The sequence below is a fragment of the Lepisma saccharinum genome, chromosome 16, assembly GCF_977018435.1.
Source record: "Lepisma saccharinum chromosome 16, izLepSacc3.1, whole genome shotgun sequence".
NCBI lineage: Eukaryota > Metazoa > Arthropoda > Insecta > Zygentoma > Lepismatidae > Lepisma > Lepisma saccharinum.
This window is the reverse complement of record NC_139244.1, coordinates 33,202,212-33,225,701: the sequence shown is the minus strand read 5'-3', so window position 1 is coordinate 33,225,701 and position 23,490 is coordinate 33,202,212. Positions and strand designations below refer to the sequence as shown.

Sequence of the window (23,490 nt, the reverse complement as noted above, 5' to 3'; positions counted from 1 at the left end):
GGCTCAAAGAATCCGTAGAAAGTATTTGCAGCAGCCCGAAAGCCACCCTTTGTAGTTTTAGTGGGGGACACATGCCCCGTTCGTGCGATTTTCAAATGGGAAGGGTATGTTTGGAATGCAGATTCGGAAAGGTGGGGAAAAGATATGATTGTCATATGACACATTTGTCTGTACCACCTACCGTTTTCCGTGTAGAAAATGGTTTTGCAAAAAAAGGAAGGCGAGCCTCATCGAGTATACCGAGCTTAACAATTAAGATAAGTGCAGCACTATAACAGTTTCGGAAAGTGCAGGACACAAGCTTTCCAACGATATGTCACATGAGGACTGCGCGACTAAAAAGGGATGAAACCGCGTGACTCAAAAAGAGGGGGTCTCCAGTTAGGGAAGAACTCGAAAATTTCAAATGGCAAGGGGGTTTGAGTAATACCTCGTTTTAAAGGTCACAGGAAACGTGAAAAGGATGCGAACATGATTTTGTAATCCACTGACCGGTTTCAAAATGGCGACCAAAACAATTCCGACCCCTGAAGTTGGTGTTCCAAAGTGAGGAATTACGTACGTAAATAGTAAAACACAAACACTGGACAGAGTACATAAGATCCTGTACAAACAATTATGGCAATTGGTCCGCTCTTGAAACACAGTACTACTGTAAGCTTTGTTTGAGTTGCAACTTCGACCGCCCTTCACACTTTCTCCAAGCTTAGGACTGCAACGAATGGTTTACTGTCACGCACAATAAGGAATTTGTTGGCGTGTTTAACGGCTGCTTCGCCAACGAAAAAGGTCCTTTTCTCACAATTGATTGCCAAACCATTGTTTGACAAGAGAAATAGGCCTAACTGAAATGATGATAAGAAAAACGAAAGAGTAATCAGAAACCAATGAACAACGAAAACGAGAAGCACCCAGTGTGATGCACATTTACCAACTTACAGTAGATGTTCGAAATGTCTTCCCTCGGTCTCAATGCATTTCTGCACACGGACACTGAAATCATTCTGTGCTGCAATAACTTCTGCCTCACTAATCTGCCTGCATGCAGCAAATATGCGCTCGATCATGTCGTCCCTCGTTGTAGGGTGATTTTGGTAAATGATTTCTTTCAGTTGTCCCCAGAGGTAATAATCTAAACATGTTAAGTCTGCTGACCTAGGAGTCCAGGGCACAGCCCCACATCTACCTACCCAGCGACCACGAAACATTGCATTCACCTAATTCCTCGCTGTCAGCTCAAAATGTGCTGGGCAGGCAACTTGTTGTAGCCACATGTGTGTTCTGATGTGTAAGGGGACGTCTTCGAGAAGACTGGGCAATTGTTCTTGAAGAAATGTGCGGTACACAATACCCGTAAGCCTCGCTTGAAAAAAATGAGGTCCAATTATTCGTCCGCCGATGATTCCACATCACACATTCACAGATCATGTACGTTGATGATCAACCTCTTGCATCCACCGTGGGTTTTCGGTAGGCCAGTAATGCATGTTGTGCCGATTTACCTGACCATCACTTTTAAATGTAGCCTCGCCAGACCACAACATTTCGTCAAAGAATCGAACATTTGCATTCACTTGAGCTTGAGACCACATGCAAAAGTCTACCCTGCTTTGAAAATCAGTTCCGTGTAGCTCTTGATGCAAGGACACGTGGTACGGATGAAATCTGTGATCCTTTAAAATCCTTCTCACTGTACTTGCGCTGACACCAGAATCACGAGCAACTTGCCTGATACTCACGTGAGGATTTAGATGGAAAGCTGCAACTACACCAGCAGACCTCTCATCTCGAACAGGCCGAGCAATGCGTTCATGTTTGTGACTGCTAAAAGGCTGAATATTTCCCCTTCTGCGTACACGATCGGCAAGGGTGCGAGAAACATGTCTTGAACGATGTTCCCGATCGGGATACCTTGCATCATACACACGAGCAGCAGCAGAACTATTTCGTTGGCACTCACCCAACACCATGAGAATATCAAATGCTTCTTCCTTCGTGAAAGGCATTATTAGTTCACATTCAACAATTTGCCACTGCGAATTAAGTATAGGAATGCACATTACCCGCGAGGAATGCACTGTAGAACGTCCTGAGGTACCACACAATACCTTCGACGATGCGATGCAACCACTTGTAACAGACAACGGTGAATGAGACCAAGATTGGAGGGGCGTATTCGCGTTATCAGTGGAAGCACACCGTCTGCTATGCAGGAGAACTCACCACACCTCAACCCGTGGTACTTTCCGATTGCCTTTGTTGAACCGGGCAGTGGGAACAGCGTACGTGCAGTCACATGGAACTGGACGCACCGGCAATTGGCGTACTTTGTAATTTGTCGACTGGGCCAGCATGCTGTGTTGTGTACTGCAGCCTACCCAACACGTGGGCTTATGCTTATTCCTACTCGTACACAATGGACCTGAAGTTCTACTCACTGCATGTTGTACACTCACAGAGGCATGTACTAATACGAAACCGCAAACCTCTTACCCGGACGTTCAGTACATTGACGTTACATGTGACGGGTGGCATGGTCTGACAATGGTAGCGAACCAGTAACCATTTAGAAACCTTGTCACGAATAAACAGCTGTTCCGCTGGCATTCTTTGTACAGGATCTCATGTCCTCTGTCCAGTGTTTGTGTTTTGCTATTTACGTACGTAATTCCTCACTTTGGAACACCAACTTCAGGGGTCGGAATTGTTTTGGTCGCCATTTTGAAACCGGTCAGTGGATTACAAAATCATGTTCGCATCCTTTTCACGTTTCCTGTGACCTTTAAAACGAGGTATTACTCGACTCCCTTTGCCATTTGAAATTTTCGAGTTCTTTCCTGACTTTAGAGCCCCTTTTTGGGTCACGCGGTTTCATCCTTTTTTAGTCCCGCAGTCATCATGGGGCATATCGTTGGAAAGCTTGTGTCATGCACTTGCCGAAACTGTTATAGTGCTGCACTTATCTTAATTGTTAATCTCGGTATACTCGATTTGGCTCACCTTCCTTTTTATACAAAACCATTTTCTACACGGAAAACGGTAGGTGGTACAGACAAATGTTTCATATGACAATCATATTTTTTCCCCGCCTTTCCGAATCTGCATTCCAAACATACCCTTCCCATTTGAAAATCGCACGAACGGGGCATGTGCATATCCACTAAAACCACGAAGGGTGGCTTTCGGGCTGTTGCAAATACTTTCTACGGATTCTTTGAGCCCAACTTAGTGGTGCATTCTTTTGTTTCAACTTGATACGATCTCCCGTTCTCGAGAAAAAGTAGCGTCTGGGTCGCTCTGAAACACCCTGTATATATATTGGAATTTCCCATGCCGCTATATACGAGAAGGAACATTCAATTTTAGAACAACACACATGAAGTTCTGTTTAATCAAAAGTTTTTATAAATATTTTTTATTTCCTTATTATTTAGAATCTATAAAAGAGAAACAAGTTTGAAAAACAGATAATTCCGAAGCATATAAAGCTATGGACCTCGTTCATGATTAATTTGTAATTTAATGGAACTGAAAATCTTAAGTTTTAATTTGAAAGTCGGAAAAAATACATTGTGTTATTAATATCTAAAAAGCTCTTCTTGCTAACAAACTCGTGGATGGATCCATATTTCGGAAGAAATAAACGGAGATGCTTAAATATAATTTTTCTTTGATATGCATAAGAATGGTAGCGCAAACAGGTAGCCAGGAACAAAAGATTTACCTTGGTCGTCCAATGGAATTGGGTGGAAAGCCGTTGGTTAAACCTTTGTCTATTACACCTGGATTTCAGATAACCTTGCTCTGTGACCTTGCACTGAAGAACGAACTAAAATTATTGTACTTAAAGGAGCATAAATCTATTTCCCAAGTTTATATTTTAAGATTGAATATCTGATAAGTTACAGATTCTGTGAAAATGTAAGTCCGAATTCTTAAACATATCTAGAACATGATTTTCTATATTCACGTAAAATAGTAATTATAGAATTAGAAAATTACCTTGCTATGCTGCTTGAACTTTTTGTGAAGTTCTTTGGATATGAATTTTATAACAATAACATTGTATATTAAATACTATAATTCTCGTTCAAATTGACGAGGAATTGCAACCGTTTTCTGAAATATCCTTTGAAACTAGTAATTATTTTCATCACTTTGAACAACAAGCCTCCCCGATGTAAGGCGTACATTGTATTTGACAACGTTCCCAACTTTTTAACATTTTTTAACAAACTACTGGTTAAAAGTCGGGGCGAATAAACATAATGGCTTATTATATCAAGAGGAAAAAAACTGAAAACAAAGTGAACTATATCCGTACTTTCACTGTCAATATCCTTCAACTTTTAGATTGCTCTAAAAATCCCAAGAAATAATTTAAAATGAAGATCAGCTTAAAGCGAAGCACAAAATATCACACGAAATGAAGGTCTTATTTACAGAACAATTTGTGTGTAACATTAACGTTCAAACGCACATACCTCAGATACTAAAAGTCTTGTGCTGGCACATTCAGCTGATAACAGTCACTAAAACTAATTTGCTAACTCTAAACCTGGCGCTCCTAATCTAACAATTTCTCACCTAGAATTCTCCTCAGTTCTAATAATGCATGTGTGGTTAGGCTAGTGGGGCCAGGTTTAGAGCTCTTAGCAAATTAGTTTTAGTGACCGTTAGCAGCTGGATGATGTGGCCCGCACCAGACCCCTAAAAAGATATATTGTGATAAAGCAACTTTAGATTCTTCTACAGCTCCAGAAATCAGAAAAATGTATATCCTTAAATCGTAAACTTTTGAATGACAAGCTTAACTTCATAGAGATCAAATGGGTAATGCCATACTTTGGTCATCATGTTTATGGCATTTAAATTGGAATCAATTAAGAACCCAGTTAGGATTACAACGTTTTATGATTTTTCAGGCAACATGAAAATAATTTATGTAAGCTTTCCATTTGGTGCAAAAGCAGGGAATTTCGTGCAAACTGAAGGAAAGATAAATTAGACAATTTTTAGTATTCTCTTGGAAACACTTTGTTGAACCATACTTACAATCTCCTTCATAGGCGTGCATGGACTAATTCATTTGCCTTAAAGGGAGATTCAATTGCCTATCTGGACAATGTTAGCCTAATTGTCGCAACTCATGTTCCTCTATCGCAGAAACTATTAGGTACTGTCACGGACACTTCTGGGTTGTAACGATTCTATTGAAAGTAAATGGAGTTGTTACAACCCAGAAATGGCCGTGACTGTACATGAAGATGAGTCGCTGAGTATTCGTTATTATACTACGCAACTATCATAATTCGTAACCCTACTTCAAATAAATAATAATAACAATAATTTTAGCACAGGTTTTCGTATCATTATGACTACATTTAGTATATTATTTAAATAATGAAAGTAAACAATAAAAAATAACCAACTCCAACAAATGTAATACAAGGCTGTATATCTCTGCAGGTAAGATCAGCGGAATCCCTCTCATTAAATTAATTAACAACTTCTCATAATTACTATTTGCCACTATTAAATCTATATTATTATCACTATAAATTGCACAGAGCTCCTCTATAAATCGGTTTACATTTCTTTTATTTGTGGGCGTGGTTTCAAATTATTCAAAATATGTGAGGTTGAAACGTTCTTCATTGGTTGATATCACATGGAATGACCCATTCATGGAAATTTTCGTGTGCTTTGCTTCCATTGTTGTCTAGATTACAGAGACTGGAATCGTTGCCGCGCATCTTCGTTGGCGCATAGCCCCAGGGGGTGGCAATATTGCGGAGATGCGCATTCTCATTTGAACCTGCAGAATGAACCATTGTTGCCAACCTGTTTTATATTACCTACATTACTTTTATAATTTGTTGTATTTGCATCCACTGCTCATTACAGCGCTATCAGAGCTTCAGAGATTTATACCAGTGGCGTATACTGGGCTAAGAACCTGGGCTATCGCACCATATCATAGTGTTCGAATGGACAAAAATTTGCTGGTGGGGGTGTTTTTTTTTTTTTAACTCATTTGGGGTGGCGAGTTGAAGTGATGTGACTCTGTGATTAAAAATATATACCTCATAAATAAAACATGGAAATATACACTGTCAGTAAGTAAAGGATTTCAAGAATTTCATTCTTATTTGCATAAATGAGAGGCCCATATTGTGAAATATTATGTAGGCCTATAAATTTTCAACCTACCTATTTTCACGATTTTAAGTTCGGGCACTCGTTGTTGGCGCAGTAATAACGTCGTTGCCTTGAAACTAAGCGGTCCCGGGTTCGATGCATGGTGGTTTAGATACCATTTTAACTGTAGGTCCAATCCCCATTAGCTTATCTGTTCATAAAGTGGACATACAAGAAAAATCCACAACGATTTGGAGCTTATCGTAATTCTTAAGCCGAAAATAAATTTCAGTTCACTACACAACACACAGCACATATCATTCACAAAAATACAATCCACTCACTACTGTATTCACACGCTGCCTCTAAATAAATTCCACGCACCAATTTCTCTCTAGCAATTTCATCACATCATTCATTCTCATCTTCACGATTTGCCAAGAGCGGAAGAAAAATCAATTAACAGTACAGAGATAGTATTTTGAAAAATCGATTTTTACAAGTTACACAGCAGGCTGAGAAAGGGGGTTTAGAATACAGGAAATGAATGTGGGAGTAAGTCTAATTTTAGGACAAAGTAGTAGGGCTATACGCCTTTTAAAGTAACAAATAAATAGTGTGTGTGAAATTACGTATATCGCCAAATAAACGAAGATTTCGGCTTGAAGCCCTGGTCTTGTCTTGCTGATTTCTTTGCAAGTATCACATCATGGATTTTACCTAATTTCTCATTGTTGTGATTAGCTAAACTGGTAGCAAAACGACGGGAAATAGGAAAATATAAATAGAAATAATTGTACAGGTGACCTCCCTCTTAACTATTATGAACCTCGTTCCACATTATTTTCATGCGCATTTTCACCTTTCTTCTCTATTTCCTTGGACTCCTTCCATTTTCTCACTAGTATTCTCTTCTCCCTTCCTATCTGCTTAGCCTCATCCTGAAAGACAGGTTGAAACAACATAGGGATGATGTACGACTTAAGAGAGAGAGAAATGCGATATTTAAACACATGAGAGAAACAGGACATGACATAGAGTGGGATGAGGCTAAGCAGATAGGAAGGGAGAAGAAAATACTAGTAAGAAAATTGAAGGAGGCCAAGGAAATAGAGAAGAAAGGTGAAGAAGACACAATGAACTGGAATGGGGGACTGAAGTTAAACAAAGAATGGAAGAAGGTGTTAGAAAGAGTGGAAAGGACAAGAGAGAAAGAGGAGAGAAGAAGGAAGAAGAATGAAGAAAATAGAGCGTGAGATAAAAAGTCCAACCACATTCTCTTTCAGGTGAAAGTACAGTTGACAAGGGAAAGCCACCTGCTAGATTGTTCCAGAACTACTTTCTAATAGTCTGGAGGGGAGTATTTTTGTGTATATATATCGTCCTGTTGTGTACCTTGTTACATTTGTACTTGGTACAGAGTCTGAAGAAGACCTTGCTAGAAGGTTGAAACGTTACGTTTAGTTTATGTTTTATAATAGAATTAATTTGTGCCTTGGTCAGCATATTGAGTTTTTGTACTTAAATGTGACATTCGTTAAACTATATCAAGATTCGGCAAATCATAGGGAATAATTTACATAATAATTCATTTACTTTGTCCTTTTAGAAATATAAGTTCATTCCAAAAAGAAAATGAACATTTTACAAGGGTTGGATAAAAAGTAATGGCAACACTGGTATAATTGGTACTTGACTGTATTGGCAGAGGAGCACGTGTTACATTCCTTCAAAGTAATCGCCCCTCATCTCTACGACCTTCTGTCACACGCATGGAAGGCGTCGTACACCGTCAGCGCGTCCATCTCTGTCGATGTCCTGCAGTGACCGCTCTATAGCACGTATGATGGCTTCGTGCGTGTCGTAGTGCTTCCCGCCCAGTGGTTCCTTCATTTTGACAAAACGGTCGTAATCACACGGTCTCATACCGGTGAATACGGCGGATGTTCCAGTACCTCCCACTACCAGTTATGCAGGAGCGCCGTCACATTGTTCGCAGTGTGACACCTTGCATTGTCAAGCAGGATGATGGGACACCGTGCCGTCGCTTCCTTCTTAATGCGAGACGAAGGTGGTGTTGCAAGACGGTGCAGAAGTAGGCTGCGTTGACCGTCTGCCTGAGAGACGTTGTTCTTCTTGCCTAAACATATTGTTAGGGCGCTTGCACTCTCGTCCTCTGCTTCAGAGCACTGCTGTTTTTGACAGAATAACATACAATCGCTCCCACTCACTATACTTCCTCGTCTGACATTCCTTTATCAGCCACGAAACGCTTGTGGCGCTGTGACTCACCCCTTTCACGGGACAGCAGCGTTGCCATTACTTTTTATCCAACCCTTGTAAAATATCTACGAAGAATTAAGTGTAGCTACCATATAATACGTTGTTTATCTACTTGGGAATTTCTGTAACCAACCAGATATTATTGATTTTGTACTGAACAATAAAACTTTTCTCTCGATTTAGTTTAAAATTTATTTGTCCTCATTGCAATCGTTATTATACGTATTACACTCGTGTAACAACATGAACATTCATTTGCACAATTAGAATCAGAATCATAAAGTACTACAGTTACGCTTGTTTCGTCGGCATAGGAAGGGGTGAAATATACGTATTATTGTTTTCACTATCATGAATAAATTATTTGTACTCACTTGTTGACAGGAATATGTAAAGTTATATCTTTTTTTAGTAAACTTGAAAATTGCAATTTTGAATGACTCACAATCTTCAAAGTAGTTGTTAGAAATGGAAATATGAGACTTGCTCGCCGCCATGATACCACCCCCCAGCTTCGAAATTTTGGCTTCAAGTTGACCCATGTTAAAAGACCCACGTCTCCGGTCTGTTATCTTGAGGTATGTGGTCTAGATAGCTATTCAAAATAGTTTCGTGACTACATAAGCATATTTTCCATCACACATATCTAGACAACAGAGGAAGCAAATCACACGAAGATTCATGTAAATGCTCTAGTAGAAATTCAAGCAGATGTAATTTTTCAGAACTTGGAATATCATTTCTCTTTATAGAAAAGACAGGCATTTTCGAAAACGACTTGGCTGGCACAGGCCAAAGGTCCAGCAGTCTTAAGTCAAAGTAACTATCAAAAACAAATGTCACCCTTTTTACCAAAGTCACAAGTGTATCTATAGTCTTACAAATTACAAAAGCAATATTTTTTTCCTTATGCAGGTCACAACTTTCTTCAATATTGAAAAAGAAGGATCATCCGAGATCATCGTCTGGAAGTTCAATGAAAAGAAGTGTTAGGTCTCTCTTCCTAAAGGATAAACTTGTACAAAGTAAGAAAAAGTCCATATCACAACCGACAGTTAGAGTACAACCTGTGAGGGTAAGTACACATTTCGATAGTTTTGAAAAATGTGTCATAATAGCTTCACTCATAGTTGCGTACATCAGGGGTGCCCATCCCCCCAACGCCAATGGCGCAATCCCTCCAAAATCATGTCATGCGTCCCCCCACAAATTATATTATTCGCGCACTCAAACCATATAGTAATCCCCACAAAGTAAAGCTCAGGACGATAATTCAATACGATTCCTCTTTCAAAGAACTCACCCCCTCGTTTTCTTGGGGTAAATATAATTATTTTAGTAACCCATAACAATAATTACGTGGATTTTATCTTCAGTGCAAATTTGACTTGTTAAAGTAAAATTCTTCTGTGACGTGAAGTTAGAAATGCGGATTCGATATATTTTTGTTCCAAATGATGCACCTACTTTAAATTAAGCAGTATACTAACACTAAGCATCAAGTGATGGAATTAATGAATATCGAGAATATAGCTTATGTCTTGTAATGAACTTATAGTAGAAAACTTCATATTCACCTCAGCAAAGAGCCAAAGAAACACGCAATCTTGCAACACATAATTGCGAGCGAAGCGAGCAAAAAAATTTTTATATCCATCCCTTTGCAGGCTTTCAAGAATATTATAATGGGGTGTCATTACTTTCTTAGGATCCCGAGATAATTAATTAGTCTTTTCCAGCTTCTCTTTTGGCACGTTCGGGATCTAAACGCCACTAAATACAGTCTTCAAAATTTAATGTTCGAACTCTCTCTCCACTACAGAAATTCCGTGACAACCTAAGATTTAACACTTTATCAAAAGCTTTCTATCTCCCCCTTTAAATTTAATACTAAATCCTACCACCATAATTTCCAAGCCAATTTTAGACTTCTCGGTCTCCACACAATAATTTCGCAACAGTCTAAAACACCCAAGAATTGGATGTCCCCCTCAATTTAACGCTCAATCCCCTCTAACTAAAATACCCGTCATAATGTAAGACCTAGAGTTGGATACTGCCCCCCCACCCCCAACGTTTAATTCAGTATTACCCCAGAAACCATGTGTAAAATATGGCCTAATATTTTGGAGGTGGATATTTCTCCCACCCCTCTCCCTTCGATAACACCCTTAACACTTTTTTCTTCATCTAATGGATTAAATATGGTGCATTTAAGGTGTAAAATTATTACATATATTTTGGAAAAATATATTTAAATGTTGAATTTTATATTTTTCGAAGGGGAAAAATCCCCCCCAAAAAATTTCGATGGCGCATCCTGCGCCATAATCCTCCCCTGTGGGCACCCCTGGCGTACATATTTGAATCTTTACAGATACATCGCAATAAAGTATAGAAACCAATTTCTCCTTGTAATCATGTGTTTCATTTACAATGTTTAACTGTTGTTGTTAGCAAAAAACATAGGGTGCGAAGAAGTGACTGTGCATCACTTTTGCAAAAGCTACTTTCACTTGTAAACACCACGTTATAACTTATTAAAACCATGTTGTCATATTGAGTTAGAATGATAATTATACTGCTGGACAAAAAAAACGGACACATTAATATTTGATATCTGGATTGCAATTACTTATGAATTACGCTCTCAGTTAAGTATTGAACAATTGAACATTCATTATTGATTTGAACATTTTCCATACTTTTCCGTTTATTATTATTATTATTATTCAGGTTTTCTTATTTCCAATAATTTCTGCAACATTTAGAGCCTTCGAATCAAATTTTATGAATTATAACAAAAAAATGCAAGTGTCCGTTGTTTTTTTGTCCAGCAGTGTATATGTGGGTGAGAGTTTCTGCTAAGAACAGCAGCTGTTGTCTTTCTTTCATCAGTATTGTTGTTAAGAATTTTATATTTTTGTTTATTTGGCTGGCACGTTTGTGGTTTTCGCTGCAGCTTAGTGCGACTTGAGAAATGAAGGTGAAAAAAATAATAATAATAATTTTTGTCATACCTGTCCTAAGTCCTTCCTCTTTTCTTCAGCTCGGACTGCAACAGAAATTCCACTTGCTTTCAATATATAATCAGGGTGTACTTGACAAATTATTGAATTCGAGCTGTATCGTGAAGGGTAGTTTTTAAATTAGTTATTATAATTTTCTTTCAGAGGATGTTACGTAGAGGTCCAAAGTTGGTGAAAAAAATATTGGGCTGAATAAAGGTTTATGGAGTACATAAGGGTAGTTTCATTTAGGATATTCAAAGTTTGGTATTAGCACTTGCGAGATGTTTACAATACATGAAAAGCAATGTGTGCTCAAAACAAAATTCTCATTTCTTTCAATCTGCATTTCTCTGTGGCTAATTCAGGAACCTGGACAGAAAAAACGCCAGAACGCACAATAAGTAATTTATTGTTTGAAATGACAAAACACAATGTATCACCGGAAAAGTTAAAAATTTATCACAAAGGCTTCTGCAGTAGCACTTACTTTCAATTCAAAAAGTTCGTAAACCAGAATGCTGCACCACTGTAGCCTACATTTGGAATGCTTTTAAATAATCCAAATCTTTTCCAGTTTTCTAAAATAGAAAATTCTAAAAAATTCCAAATCTTGTATTCTACATTTACCTAAAGCACCATTTTTTTTATTGTGGTGCGGAAAAAATTCTTCGGATCGCAGACTTATTACACACATTTTCGCATTAATAATTTTAAAGATTATATGTGCGAGTTCTTATGGAAAATTGCGTATACATATTTTAATCTTTTGTTTCAGATCTTTGATGAAGGAGTTGATGTTACACCAAAGCCTCTTGTACAAGCAAGAACATATGCTGATGAAAAGCGGATATCTGTAAGTAAGACAGCAAATCTCCCACACATACACACAGACGAAATGCATGCCTCAAAACGAAACAAACTTAATACTATATTTTTGGTACTATATTCCATATATTCGTGATTTGAATGTGAAACAATTTCGGATAGCGGGTCTTAAAAAAATATATTTTATAATATGAGAACCATCACCAGCTTCCACTATTTAGGCATTGCACAGAGTGTCAAATTGCTCTGTATTATGTAACAAGGCCCGCACCAATTCTTGGGCCCCATTTTTGTTTGATATGCAGCCCCCCCCAAAAAAACATGGGTGCCTTTGGCCTAGTGGTAACTTTGTTGCTTTGTAATCAAGGGGTCCTTGGATACCCAGTGCTTCTGATCCTACTTTAAATTGTAGGTCCAGTCCCGATTAGCCTATCTGTGCATAAAGCGAACTAGAAACACAAACTCAAAACATGGAGGCGTAAAAAGTGTTCGGGAAATCTCACACGACGTCTTACTGTGAGATGATACCATACACCTCGCAAGGTTAGGCAGGAAACCTACTATAAACGATATGCACGGCATAATTTGGCAGAGCACAGATCTATACAATTCAACCATGTCTTCTACAGTTCTTACAGTACTTAACGATTTTCTTTAGACTGAAATGGAGATTTATCGAGATGATATGGTACTTGGCAGAGTCTATTAACGTCTCGTTCTTCAGGTGATCTGTTCCTCCTCGTTCATGAGTTACAAATACCTATCCTAGATATTTTGGCGCCCTATGCAGGACTGTAGTTTACCTTTGCTATAAGATGGCCGCCATGCTGGTAACATATCCAAACATGTTTCTCTCCTTTTCTGTATCATGTATTAGGACGTTCTATTCGTTTTTACCCTATCCATTTTAGTTTTAAGCTGGTTGTTTCTCACTTGAGGCCCACCCTGTATAAAGAAATGTTATATTAATATAAGTAGATAGTAAATATGCCTTTGACTGCAACTTTGATTTCTTGACCAAACGACCACAAAAACCTCAAAAACTCACTTTCTCTCCCCGTTTCGCGCCTCATTTATTACGCTGACGATGTTTCACGGCGCAGAAAAGCAGTGATGAGTGAAAGATGAGCTCTCATCCTCTCATCCTCTCATCCTCTCATCCTCTCATTCTCTCATCTTCTCATCCTCTCATCCTCTCATCTTATGCATTTTATTGTAATCTTCCAAGTCTCGGGGACACCAATGTTTGTATATCGTGACCTTTGTAAACCTCTCTCGGGAACGATGTGCCACACACACGCGCGCGCGCCTCATTTATTACGCTGACGATGTTTCGCAACGAAGAAAACGGCACCAAAACATCAAAAATTCATTTTACTCATTTGGCGTTCGCCAAAACCTCAAAAGTCCCGGTCAAATGTTTGTATATCGTGACCTTTGTAAACCTCTCTCGGGAACGATGTGTCACACGCGCGCGCGCGCCTCATTTATTACGCTGACGATGTTTCACGGCGCAGAAAAGCAGTGATGAGTGAAAGATGCACTCTCATCCTCTCATCCTCTCATCCTCTCATCTTCTCATCCTCTCATCTTCTCATCCTCTCATCTTCTCATCTTCTCATCCTCTCATCCTCTCATCTTCTCATCTTCTCATCCTCTCATCCTTGAAGGATGAATGCATCTTATCGTAATCTTCCAAGTCCCGGTCACCAATGTTTGTATATTGTGACCTTTGTAAACCTCTCTCGGGAACGATGTGCCACACACGCGCGCGCGCCTCTTATTATTTCCGTATTGTGACTCAAGCAAACAAACAAATAATAATTGTTGTTTTTAGGATGCCTGGCCCCTAACCCCGCCAGGGTGCGTGGTGCCCAACCCAAAAAGGTTCTAATGGCTGCGGTTCTAGATAGCCGCACCTCTGTAGAGTTTCACGTGTTTTTTTTTTTCCCCCAAACTTCCATGAAACCCTACAGAGGACCTCCGTAATGCATGCAACGTGTACTAACGACTCTAGTGTTATTTTGATGTTGTAATATTTTTGGATATAGAGTTTTATTGTGAGATATAGATAAAAATAATTATGTTTATTATAATATTTTCTTGATGAAGATGGAGAATGTATGTGTGTGTTACAAATAAAGTTGCATGCTTATTTTTTAGTGTGTGTGTATGTGTATGTGTTTTTTTGATGTTCGACAGCATCTGAAACGATAAAAAAATTTTATTGTTAATTTTCTCATGTAAAAACACCAACAACAAAATTTTTGTGCAAATTTTCTGATTATTTTGTGCTATAATGCAAAAAAATATTGTAACTGATGAAATTGATATTGTAATTGATCTTGAACTAGTGAAATTTTCGTATTGTGCCATTGAAACTGATTGTGCTAGCACAAAAACTTCTTATTGTGCAAGAAAAAGATGTTAAAAACCTGTTAAAACTGCTCTGTGACCCTCTCGTTCTTCACGTCGTGGACGAAGGACTTCTCGGCGACCAGGATCACACTGCATACGGTGTCCTCGGGCAACGGACTGTTGAACTCGCAGACGACCTTGATGTTGGTTCGATCGTTGACCACCACCTGCTTCCTCTTCGTGGTATTGATGACGAACATGGGTCTGCGGGTTTTGAATTCGCTGGGCGTGTAGTACATGTCCATGCTTCCCTCGGTCACGCGTTTGAAAGAGGTGTAAGCTTCGTAAAGTTTGAGGTAATCGTCTTTGGTCATGTCGAGGTTGTAATTCTCGCGCGGGAACACTTCGTTGCGTCCATTTTTGAGATAAATGTTTTTGATCTTGCAGTCGTCGAACTTGCTGGAATCTTTTTCCTGGTTGTTATCGCGCCCGGTTTGAAAGAACACTACGACGAAATCTGGCATGTCGAACTGTATGTTGTTGAACTGAGTTGTCACGTCGAATTCCATGTGACTTCCCGATGCCATCTTCTGCACGCACTGGTAACCGTGAAAGTGAATCGGCACCTGCGGATTCTTCAAGATCTCTGCTTTGTACTTGAGGGCGTAGTTCGTCTCGTATTCCACGATCGGCATTCTCAATTCCATGCTCCGTATGACGCACTTGGCCGCTTCGGGTAATGTGTTGGCTATCGGCGTGCCGTCAGCGTTCAAGTTGGTGTATCGCATTAGTGCGTTGTTGTCGTTGGCCGCTCTTCGAAACGTGACGCGCAATCCCCCCTTCCACATGATCTCTTTGTAGTCCGAGAAGAATCCCGGCAGCAGACGCATGGGAAAGAGCACCGTGTGACTTCTAGTCGATATTTTGGTCCCCGCTTCGAATCCTCCCGCCTGGTAGTATGCTGCGTCAGTTTTGGATAATTTCAATGTTCCCACTGCCGTCGACGTGATGCCTGGATAATCTATTCTGTCTATGACGGTGTTGTGTTTCCTCACCTCCACCTGCGAGAACAGGTGAGGCACGAAGTTGTCCACGAGTATCAAATTTGCTGTTGCGGGAAACGCGTCTCCACTTTCCTTCTTCACCACGTCGAATTGAAGATAGAGGTCCGCTCTGTGAGGATGAACAAACCCGTCGCCTACGTCCACGTCGTATTCGATCTCCCTGTTCGCTTCGTTGAGATTGGCGAACGTGCGACGGTTGGGAGGGAAAGATTGCAATTCGTAACTTTCGATTTGCTCCATTTTTACTATGCGTGTTATTTATTATACGTTGATCTCCACGATGGCAGTGGTCGTTGCACCTGCGAAATCCACCACGTCTCCTTTCTCGTTTGTCACCACCAACTCTATGTCGTCTATGCGGTTGCGGCATACTGGAAAATAGATCGGCGAAGAGGGTGTGTAGATGATCGGTTCCATGAATTCGGAACTGGGTTTGAATGTGGCTATGATTCCTGTCTGCTTGTGACTTCCTAACAATCCGTCCGAGGATTTCGTGATCATGCCTTCCGCCACGTTGCAGTGAACGTTTAGAGTTTCTATGGCTAGAAATTTAGGAATGTTGGTTGCCGTATGTTTGATGCCAGCTTCGAGTTTGGTGTCGTTCTCGAAACCTAAAAGTTCTCCCATAGTGCCCAGGTCCACGGTCTCCGTCGCCGACACGATTTCCACTCTGTGCGTGACCGAATTTTGAGAAAGGTACGTGCCCTTGGGTAACTGAGCTTGCAAAGTGGAAAGATTGTATTGGCCTGGCGTGACGACGATGTGTTCGCTTCCGACACTAATTTTATTATTGTGCTGCGTGACGTTAGGTATGAGGTACATGCTGTAGAATGCACGGAGAGCTACGGATTTAGGATAGACGATGTCGTCGTGCAGCGTGAGTTTCAGGATCGAAGATTCGCTCGTGAGATGGAACACGCCCATCGTGTTTCAGGTTCCACAATGCTTTCTGAAAATGTTCCACCGACGGGTTATTTATTTTAGACATGTATGCGAGAACAGAAAGGCATAGGTGGCCGCAGTTAACATCAGTGAAACCCTGGATGCGTTTGTCATTGTAGTAGAGGTTGGCAACACTGAGATACTTCACCAACCTGGCAGGCGGTGTGCCACCGAACGAATCGAAAACAAATGCATTGTTATCGTCAATTTTGAGGTAGCATATCCAATGTGTACCAGGATTTTTGTAACTGTCCAGGTTGACCACGCCATACTCCTTTTTCTTCACAGCAGAGGGTAGAGAATCGGACATGAAAACACCCCTGAAGTTTTTTATTCCCAACAGTTCGATTAGAGATTCAATATCGAAGTTGGACAGGGCTTCTTCTTTTTTTTATATTTTTTCAAAGCATCGAGGTTGCTTTTTTGTTTTTTGGTTATACCTTTCCCCTTCTTCTCCATGGCCAGGTTGTGACGTTTCTGTTCTTCCAACTCGGCTTTGTTCTTCTTCGAGTCGATGACGGTTTTCGCGATGGCGGCACTTCCGCCGGCCAAACTTCCAACAGCCCCCAATGCTGCCAGGATGGCTGGGATGCTGAATATGAAACCTCCGATTTTTTTGCTGTTTCCGCGAACGCTGCAAGCGTCTCAATTGAGGTGTGCTGAGAAGTAATTTCATTCCGTGTCCTTTCGTCAAGCAAGAACGTTTCTTCTCGCGTTGTTTTTTGGTGAGTAAACCATCGAGGGTACCTAGATTTTTCAGATTGGAGTAAGGTATCTGGTACACGACACCTTTGGGCTTCATGTTGATGCTCTATATGTTATCTTCACGGTATGTTATTTATATATATGTTTTGAGATTTTTTTGTTTTGTGTAATTTTTTTCGGTATGTTATTTATATATAAATGTTCTGAGATTTTTTTGTTCCGTGTAATTTTTTTTCAAGGATATACTCCGCGCAGAGCCGTTACACAAATTCTATTACGTGCTTTGTTTTCTTACCAAGAAGTTCCTTTGTACCCTTGTACACGATTTGAGTTTTGTTCTCGATTAAAATAGCTAGCTTCTCGTCGGATAACATGTTAGCGTATCGATCTGGTAAAAATAGACTGTATTGTGCGTTGAGCAACAAACGCGCCTTGGGACCATACTGGGTAGAAACAATTGAACCGGAAGTTATCGTGTAAGGTTTGTCCACTTCCAATTCCTGAATTTTTACATACTCTACTGACAAATTTAGCATTTGTTTTAATGCTTGAAAGTCACTCATTTTTTCAGTCGTCATATTGAAGAGAAATTTTCAGTGTGTGTGTTAGAGAAATTTAATTTTTTTCACAATGTGTGTTATTTATATACACTGAAGATTATTTTTTTTTTCACGATGTGTGTTATTTTATATATATTTTTTTCACGAGATTTTTGTATCGAAGATTTTTTTTGTCTGTGTTAGAGGAAGAAAGTTTGTGCTTCGGAAAATGCGATAATGTGCGTGATGATATCTTCCGTCTCTTGTTTCGACTTATGCCAATCATCTGTGAATCGTCTTCTCCCCAGCCTCGCCTCGTGCAGTTCATCTAACCTATTGTTTAATTTTTCCCCTGCGACCGAAAAAAGAGTGTCGAGATCGCCGCACCTCATGCCGCTAATTTCCCGAAGATAATCCTTAACAGCCATTTCACAAGGGATGCGAAATTCCGGCGTTGATCTCGCTATAATCAAAAATTTTCTTATATCCTCACAATCTCCATTTACTGCATGTTTGAATATTTTACACAGCAGTTCGTGTGGCAAGACGGTTATACCAGACATGATGTGTTTTTTTTTTTTTTTACTGTATGTTATTTATATACCCCACCCAAGTTTTTGTTTTGTGTTCATGGCGATGGTGGTGCCCAGTGCTGCAACTCTTTCTCCCAGCGAAGCGTCTCTGCTGACGAATCTTTCGAAAGCTGCGTGCTCTAACTTTCTGTCTGCTTCGTGACGTGCATCCAGATCGGTGCGAGTGGTGTTGTAAGCGATGTCGTGATCTTTGCATGCGGCGTCCAACGGATTCACACCCTTGTCTCCTCTCTTCAATCTTTTCTCGAGTTTGGTACCTGGTCCGCAGTACTGGTAGCCGGGTAAATGCATCTCGAAAGGTAACTTGTTGATGATGTCGTTCACAAGTCCTTTTCCTTCGGCCACGTTCCAGAATCTCGGAGGCAGCGTGTTGATAATTTTAATGAGGTAACCTATGCCCTTGTCGTCGTTCACGATGAAGTTGGAAAATTTTGTGCTGATCATGTCCACAATTCCTACCTTCTCGTTGTAGAAATTACGATTGCCTGCATTCTCCTCTCCTGCAATAACCAACAACCTGTCTATGAGCTTGCGCACGTCGTCCACCCACACAAACTCTTTGGGCAGGGTGTTGTAGAGTTTGACGCCGCTGCCTGTTTTCACCTGGTTCCATATCGGCTTGATGAGATTTCTGTACTTCTCGCCGCTGCTGGATTTGACCCTATTCTGCGAGGCGTCGTTGTTTTGGTACAAGGCATCCGTCATGATCAAAATTTCCTTGTAACTTTGGTAATCTTCGTCGGTGTAATCTTTCGGCTGCTTTTTGGCAACGAGTTCCCACAGTACCACCGTACCCGGGTACCTGTTCCAACTATCCTTCTCGCCTAAATTAACTTTAATGTCGTTGCCTTCGAAGGTCACCTTCGATTTTCCAATCTTCCAAACCACACCCTCGTTGGTTTCCATACTTGGATACAATCCGAACACTTCATCCTTGTCGAACTTCCCTGTGCTCAGGTAGTCTCGTGCCAAAGGTCCCAACTCGATTTTATCCGAAGACGTGCTGCTTATGGCTTGACGTCGTGGCGGTACGTCTCTTAGTTCGAACGGCGTCGAAGGAATGCTCGAAATGGGCGTGGGTACGGTGTAACTTTTAGCTGCAAGTGGTACGAGTTCGTTGATCAAATTTTTATTTTGTTCCGTGACGCCTTTAATTTCTTTACCTAGATCGCTGATGGCGTCGATCACAGGTTGATCTTGACGTTTTTTCTCTTCGTAGAATCCGCGATTCTCGGATTTCCAACCTTTGAAGCGTTTCGCGAGGTAATCGCGAAGCTTGAGATTTTCGTCTTCGATTTTTCGTTTCGTCATAACGTTATTTATACACGTCGTTTCTCACAACGTTGCAACGTTTAGAAAGTCGTTGATTTTGTTTCTGTATTTTCCCTCGTTGGGTTTTCTCGTCATGTCGATCGTCGCGAATCCGAAATCGTCACTGTTCCAACAGTGGGAGCAGCAGCGTTCCGAAAATTGATTGTAGTTCATGTCTCCGCCTACGTAGTCATCGTACGCGTGCTTGAGGTTGGTGTGATCTTGACGAAACAAACATATGAAATTAGCGTTGTCGCGTACTAACTGTTTTGGAATTTTGGAAAACGTTTGAGCTAGGAAGAAGCAATCTATTCCTTTGTGACGACCTTGCGTGAAAAAATTGCGAATTTCATTTTGATTTTCCAGGATGACATCGTCGAACACAACAACTGAATTTTCACGACAATCGTCGAGTGGTTTTATTTCCGAAGAGAACGTTGCAATGTCCAGACCATCGTACAGTTTTATCAGTTGCTGGTATTTCGCTTGTTCGAGACTTTTCGAAAATACGTAGAGGTGCCTGTTCTTCCAATCTAACCAATTCGGTGCGAGGAGAAAATTGTCCACGAGCAGTGTTGTTTTTCCACACCCCGAAGGACCTACGATCAGACAGCGGATGCTGTCGGGAAGCAACTCGCCGTTCCTTTTGTTCTTTCGATTTTCCGAATCAGGTAGACGTTTCACGACATTCCACGCACTCATAGAATCACTTCGTTTGAATCGATCCAACTCGTGTCCGGAAGTCCCAGCCATTTCACCAAAAGTTTGTCGCCTCTCTTACGCAAAACTTTTTCGATAAGGTATGTGTCGGGGTATTTCGTTTTAGAGAGTTCCTCCTCGTAGAAGCGCCCCAATAAAATTTCACCGCCACTGTCCTTTATTATATACGTGTGACGGTTTCCGGGTAGAACTCGAACCACGGTAAAAAGTTCCGTGCTCCAGTTTCGTGTGAAACCCCTGTCGAACGTTCGCTTCAATTTACTGACCCTCACCTGGTCTCCAATTTTATATTTAGGTTTTTTTGTCGTGGGCGTGTACTTTGGACAGTAAACGCTGGAAATTAATCGCTGCTCGTCGGACTTGGTAACGTCAGCCGGCTTCATGCCTATTGTTCTGTGTACCGTGTGATTATAGTCGTTAACGAGTTTCGGAAGAATGGTGACCCACTTGTAGCTTCCCTGAAGCGTGAAGCGTGACCACATGCGCGATTTCAGAGTGCGATTAAATCTTTCCACGATGCTGGCTTTGATGTGACTGAAAGTTGAATAATGTCGAATGTCATGTTTTTGAATAAATTTTTGGAATACGGCATTGTAAAATTCCTTCCCGTTGTCTGTTTGCAAAAACCGAGGTCGTCTGTCGCTTTCGCGAAAAATTGTCTTGAATGCTTCCGTGACGCACGTTCCTGTTTTGGCTTTCAAAGGTAGAGCCCATGCGAATTTCGAAAACGTGTCTATGACGGTGAGGAGGTACTTGTTGCCCTTGTTCAATTTATGTACATTTTTTAGATTGCCGCTACTCATCTCCACGAGGTCACTTTGCCAGAGGTCATCGATTCTCTTGGTTACCACAGCTAAACGCTCGTAGTTGCGGCGTGCGGGTTTATGCAATTCTTCGACAATAGCTTGCCTAGACATTTTTTTTTTTTAGAGATTACGTTTGAAGAGAAGCACCAGCGTGATGGGATTCAAAGAGGGTGGCACTTCGCTCGTGTTTTGAATGATCAGCTTATCGCCGGCACTCACGTCAAAAACGGTAAGATCTTCGTCTTCGTGTATTTCATATATGTTGCGCGTTTCGTTCCAACGTGCCAGAGGAATGTTTCCTGCTTTCTGGACACCACGATTCGATATCAAGGTCATGGTGGGAACGCTAGCTTTTCTACCGTGAGACCAGTACGAAAATTCATTTATCTGAATCGTGCCATCGAGGAGAAACTTGTAGTACGGGTGATAAGGATGCAACATGTACAGTTTGTTACCTTCGACGAACGTGGAGATTCTCTGTTGATTGGGTACGCTGTTAATTTCGATGGCTTGCAGAGAATGCAGTTTAGCGAATTTAGTATCGACGCTAACGAGGTTGCTGTGAAGCTGTCCCAGTGTATTTTGTACGGGCAACAAATATTCGACTATGGTATCCGTTACTGTAGAAAATGACGGTTTGATTTTCACTTCCACGTTCAACTGCTTGTAGCTTTCGTTTAGTTCTTGCAACTTGGCACCGAAAGAGGCCAGCGTCGATTCCTGCGTGGATTCCAGCACTCCAACTTGATCTCTGATGTTGACGACGATGTTCTGAAGGTTCTCGACTTGATTCAATTTCGAGCTCTTCTCGGTAAGATCGTTCACGATGCTTCGCATTTCGGTAAACTGCGTGTGAAGGTCGGCGACGCTCTGCGAAGTGGGCAGCGTCGACACCAGCGAAGTAAGTTCGTCTCGAATCTGTTCCACGTTCGCCGTTTCCGTTTCCAGTCGTTTCAGCATACGTGATATGTTCCTTTTCAAAGCGTGCAATTCTTTTGAGGTGGGGAGATTGGCCACCCTACTCTCGAGATCGCTCAATGAACTTTTGATGTCGCTCGAATCGGATAGTGCCGTCACCGCAGATTTTAATTTTTCCAAATCTTCGCTCGAAGGTACGCTCGTCCGTAACGATTCCAAGTCACCCTGTATGTTGTCCAGTACGTGATGAAAATGAGCAAGATTCGTTTCGACGTTCAAAGTTTCTAAATATTCGATCTTCTGCTGAACCGTGCTCAACGTGTCTTGTATGCTCGTCAACGCACTGGCTTCAGCGTGAATATTTTTAATTTCTTCGTTGATCAACTCCAGAGACGCCTGAAGCGTAGCGATGGTGGTTTGAATGTGTTCGAAATCTTTATAAGCCTCCAATTGAATTTTTATGTTCGCGACGCTTTTGCTGATGACCTGCAGTTCGTCTGACGATGGTAGGTTCGTCATGGTATCTTCCAAAGTCTGTAACTTGGATTTAATTTCTTCCAACGTGCCGGCGAATTCTTCTTGTAATTTGGAAACAACAACATGCAAGCGTTCTACATCAATATCCTTCACGACGGTTTGAAGTTCAGAGAAATTCTTTTCGATTGCCGAAGTTCGTTCTTCGATTTCGAGTTTCAATTTTTCCAAATCTTCATTTTTCGATTGAAATTGTTGTAATTTGGCCAAATCATTTTGAAGCTTATCCACGCTCAACTGTATATTTTGAACGTTGTCGTAAGAAGGTACGTCGACATAATTTTTTATGAGCGTTTTCAGTTCGGAATCGATTTTCAGAATGGGGTCGAGACATTGCGTTTGAAGCGTAGCGATCTCGGACTCTAAACTTTTGTTTAAGGTCTCCTGCAAAGCGATCAAATCGCTCCTCAACTTTTTAATTCGGACGTCGAGCATGAGAATCTCTTCTGCGTGGTCTACACGCTTAGTGTTGCCGAAAATATCGTTAGGCATTTTGGTTAACGGTTATTTATAATAGGATAGACGATTCGTAATTCTACGAAGAGAGGAATGAGTTTGTCGTAATCTCCTAGGAGTTCCACGTATAAACAATCTCCTGCAGAAACATCGTATGTAATGTTAGAAAGCATCTTGTCGTGCTTGATTCGAAAAATGTTCTTGCCGCTAGAAATTTTAATATTTTGCCCTTCGTTCTCCGGATTCACGGTGATTTGAAGTTTCCCACCGATCGGAATTTTGTA

At 40.8% G+C, this 23,490-nt stretch overlaps 1 protein-coding gene across 1 annotated transcript in view; it reads left to right on the top strand.

Annotated features, from left to right (window-relative positions):
* Positions 1-3,797: 3,797 nt before the first annotated feature.
* The window catches only part of LOC146000010 (dynein axonemal intermediate chain 4-like), an 87,325-nt gene continuing 67,632 nt past the window's right edge, over positions 3,798-23,490 (top strand). Inside the window, exons 1-3 of the mRNA XM_083137315.1 lie at positions 3,798-3,921; positions 9,340-9,499; positions 12,211-12,288. Coding sequence (XP_082993441.1) covers positions 3,920-3,921; positions 9,340-9,499; positions 12,211-12,288 — 240 coding nt within the window. The 5' untranslated portion in view covers positions 3,798-3,919. The remainder of the gene's footprint in view (positions 3,922-9,339; positions 9,500-12,210; positions 12,289-23,490) is intronic.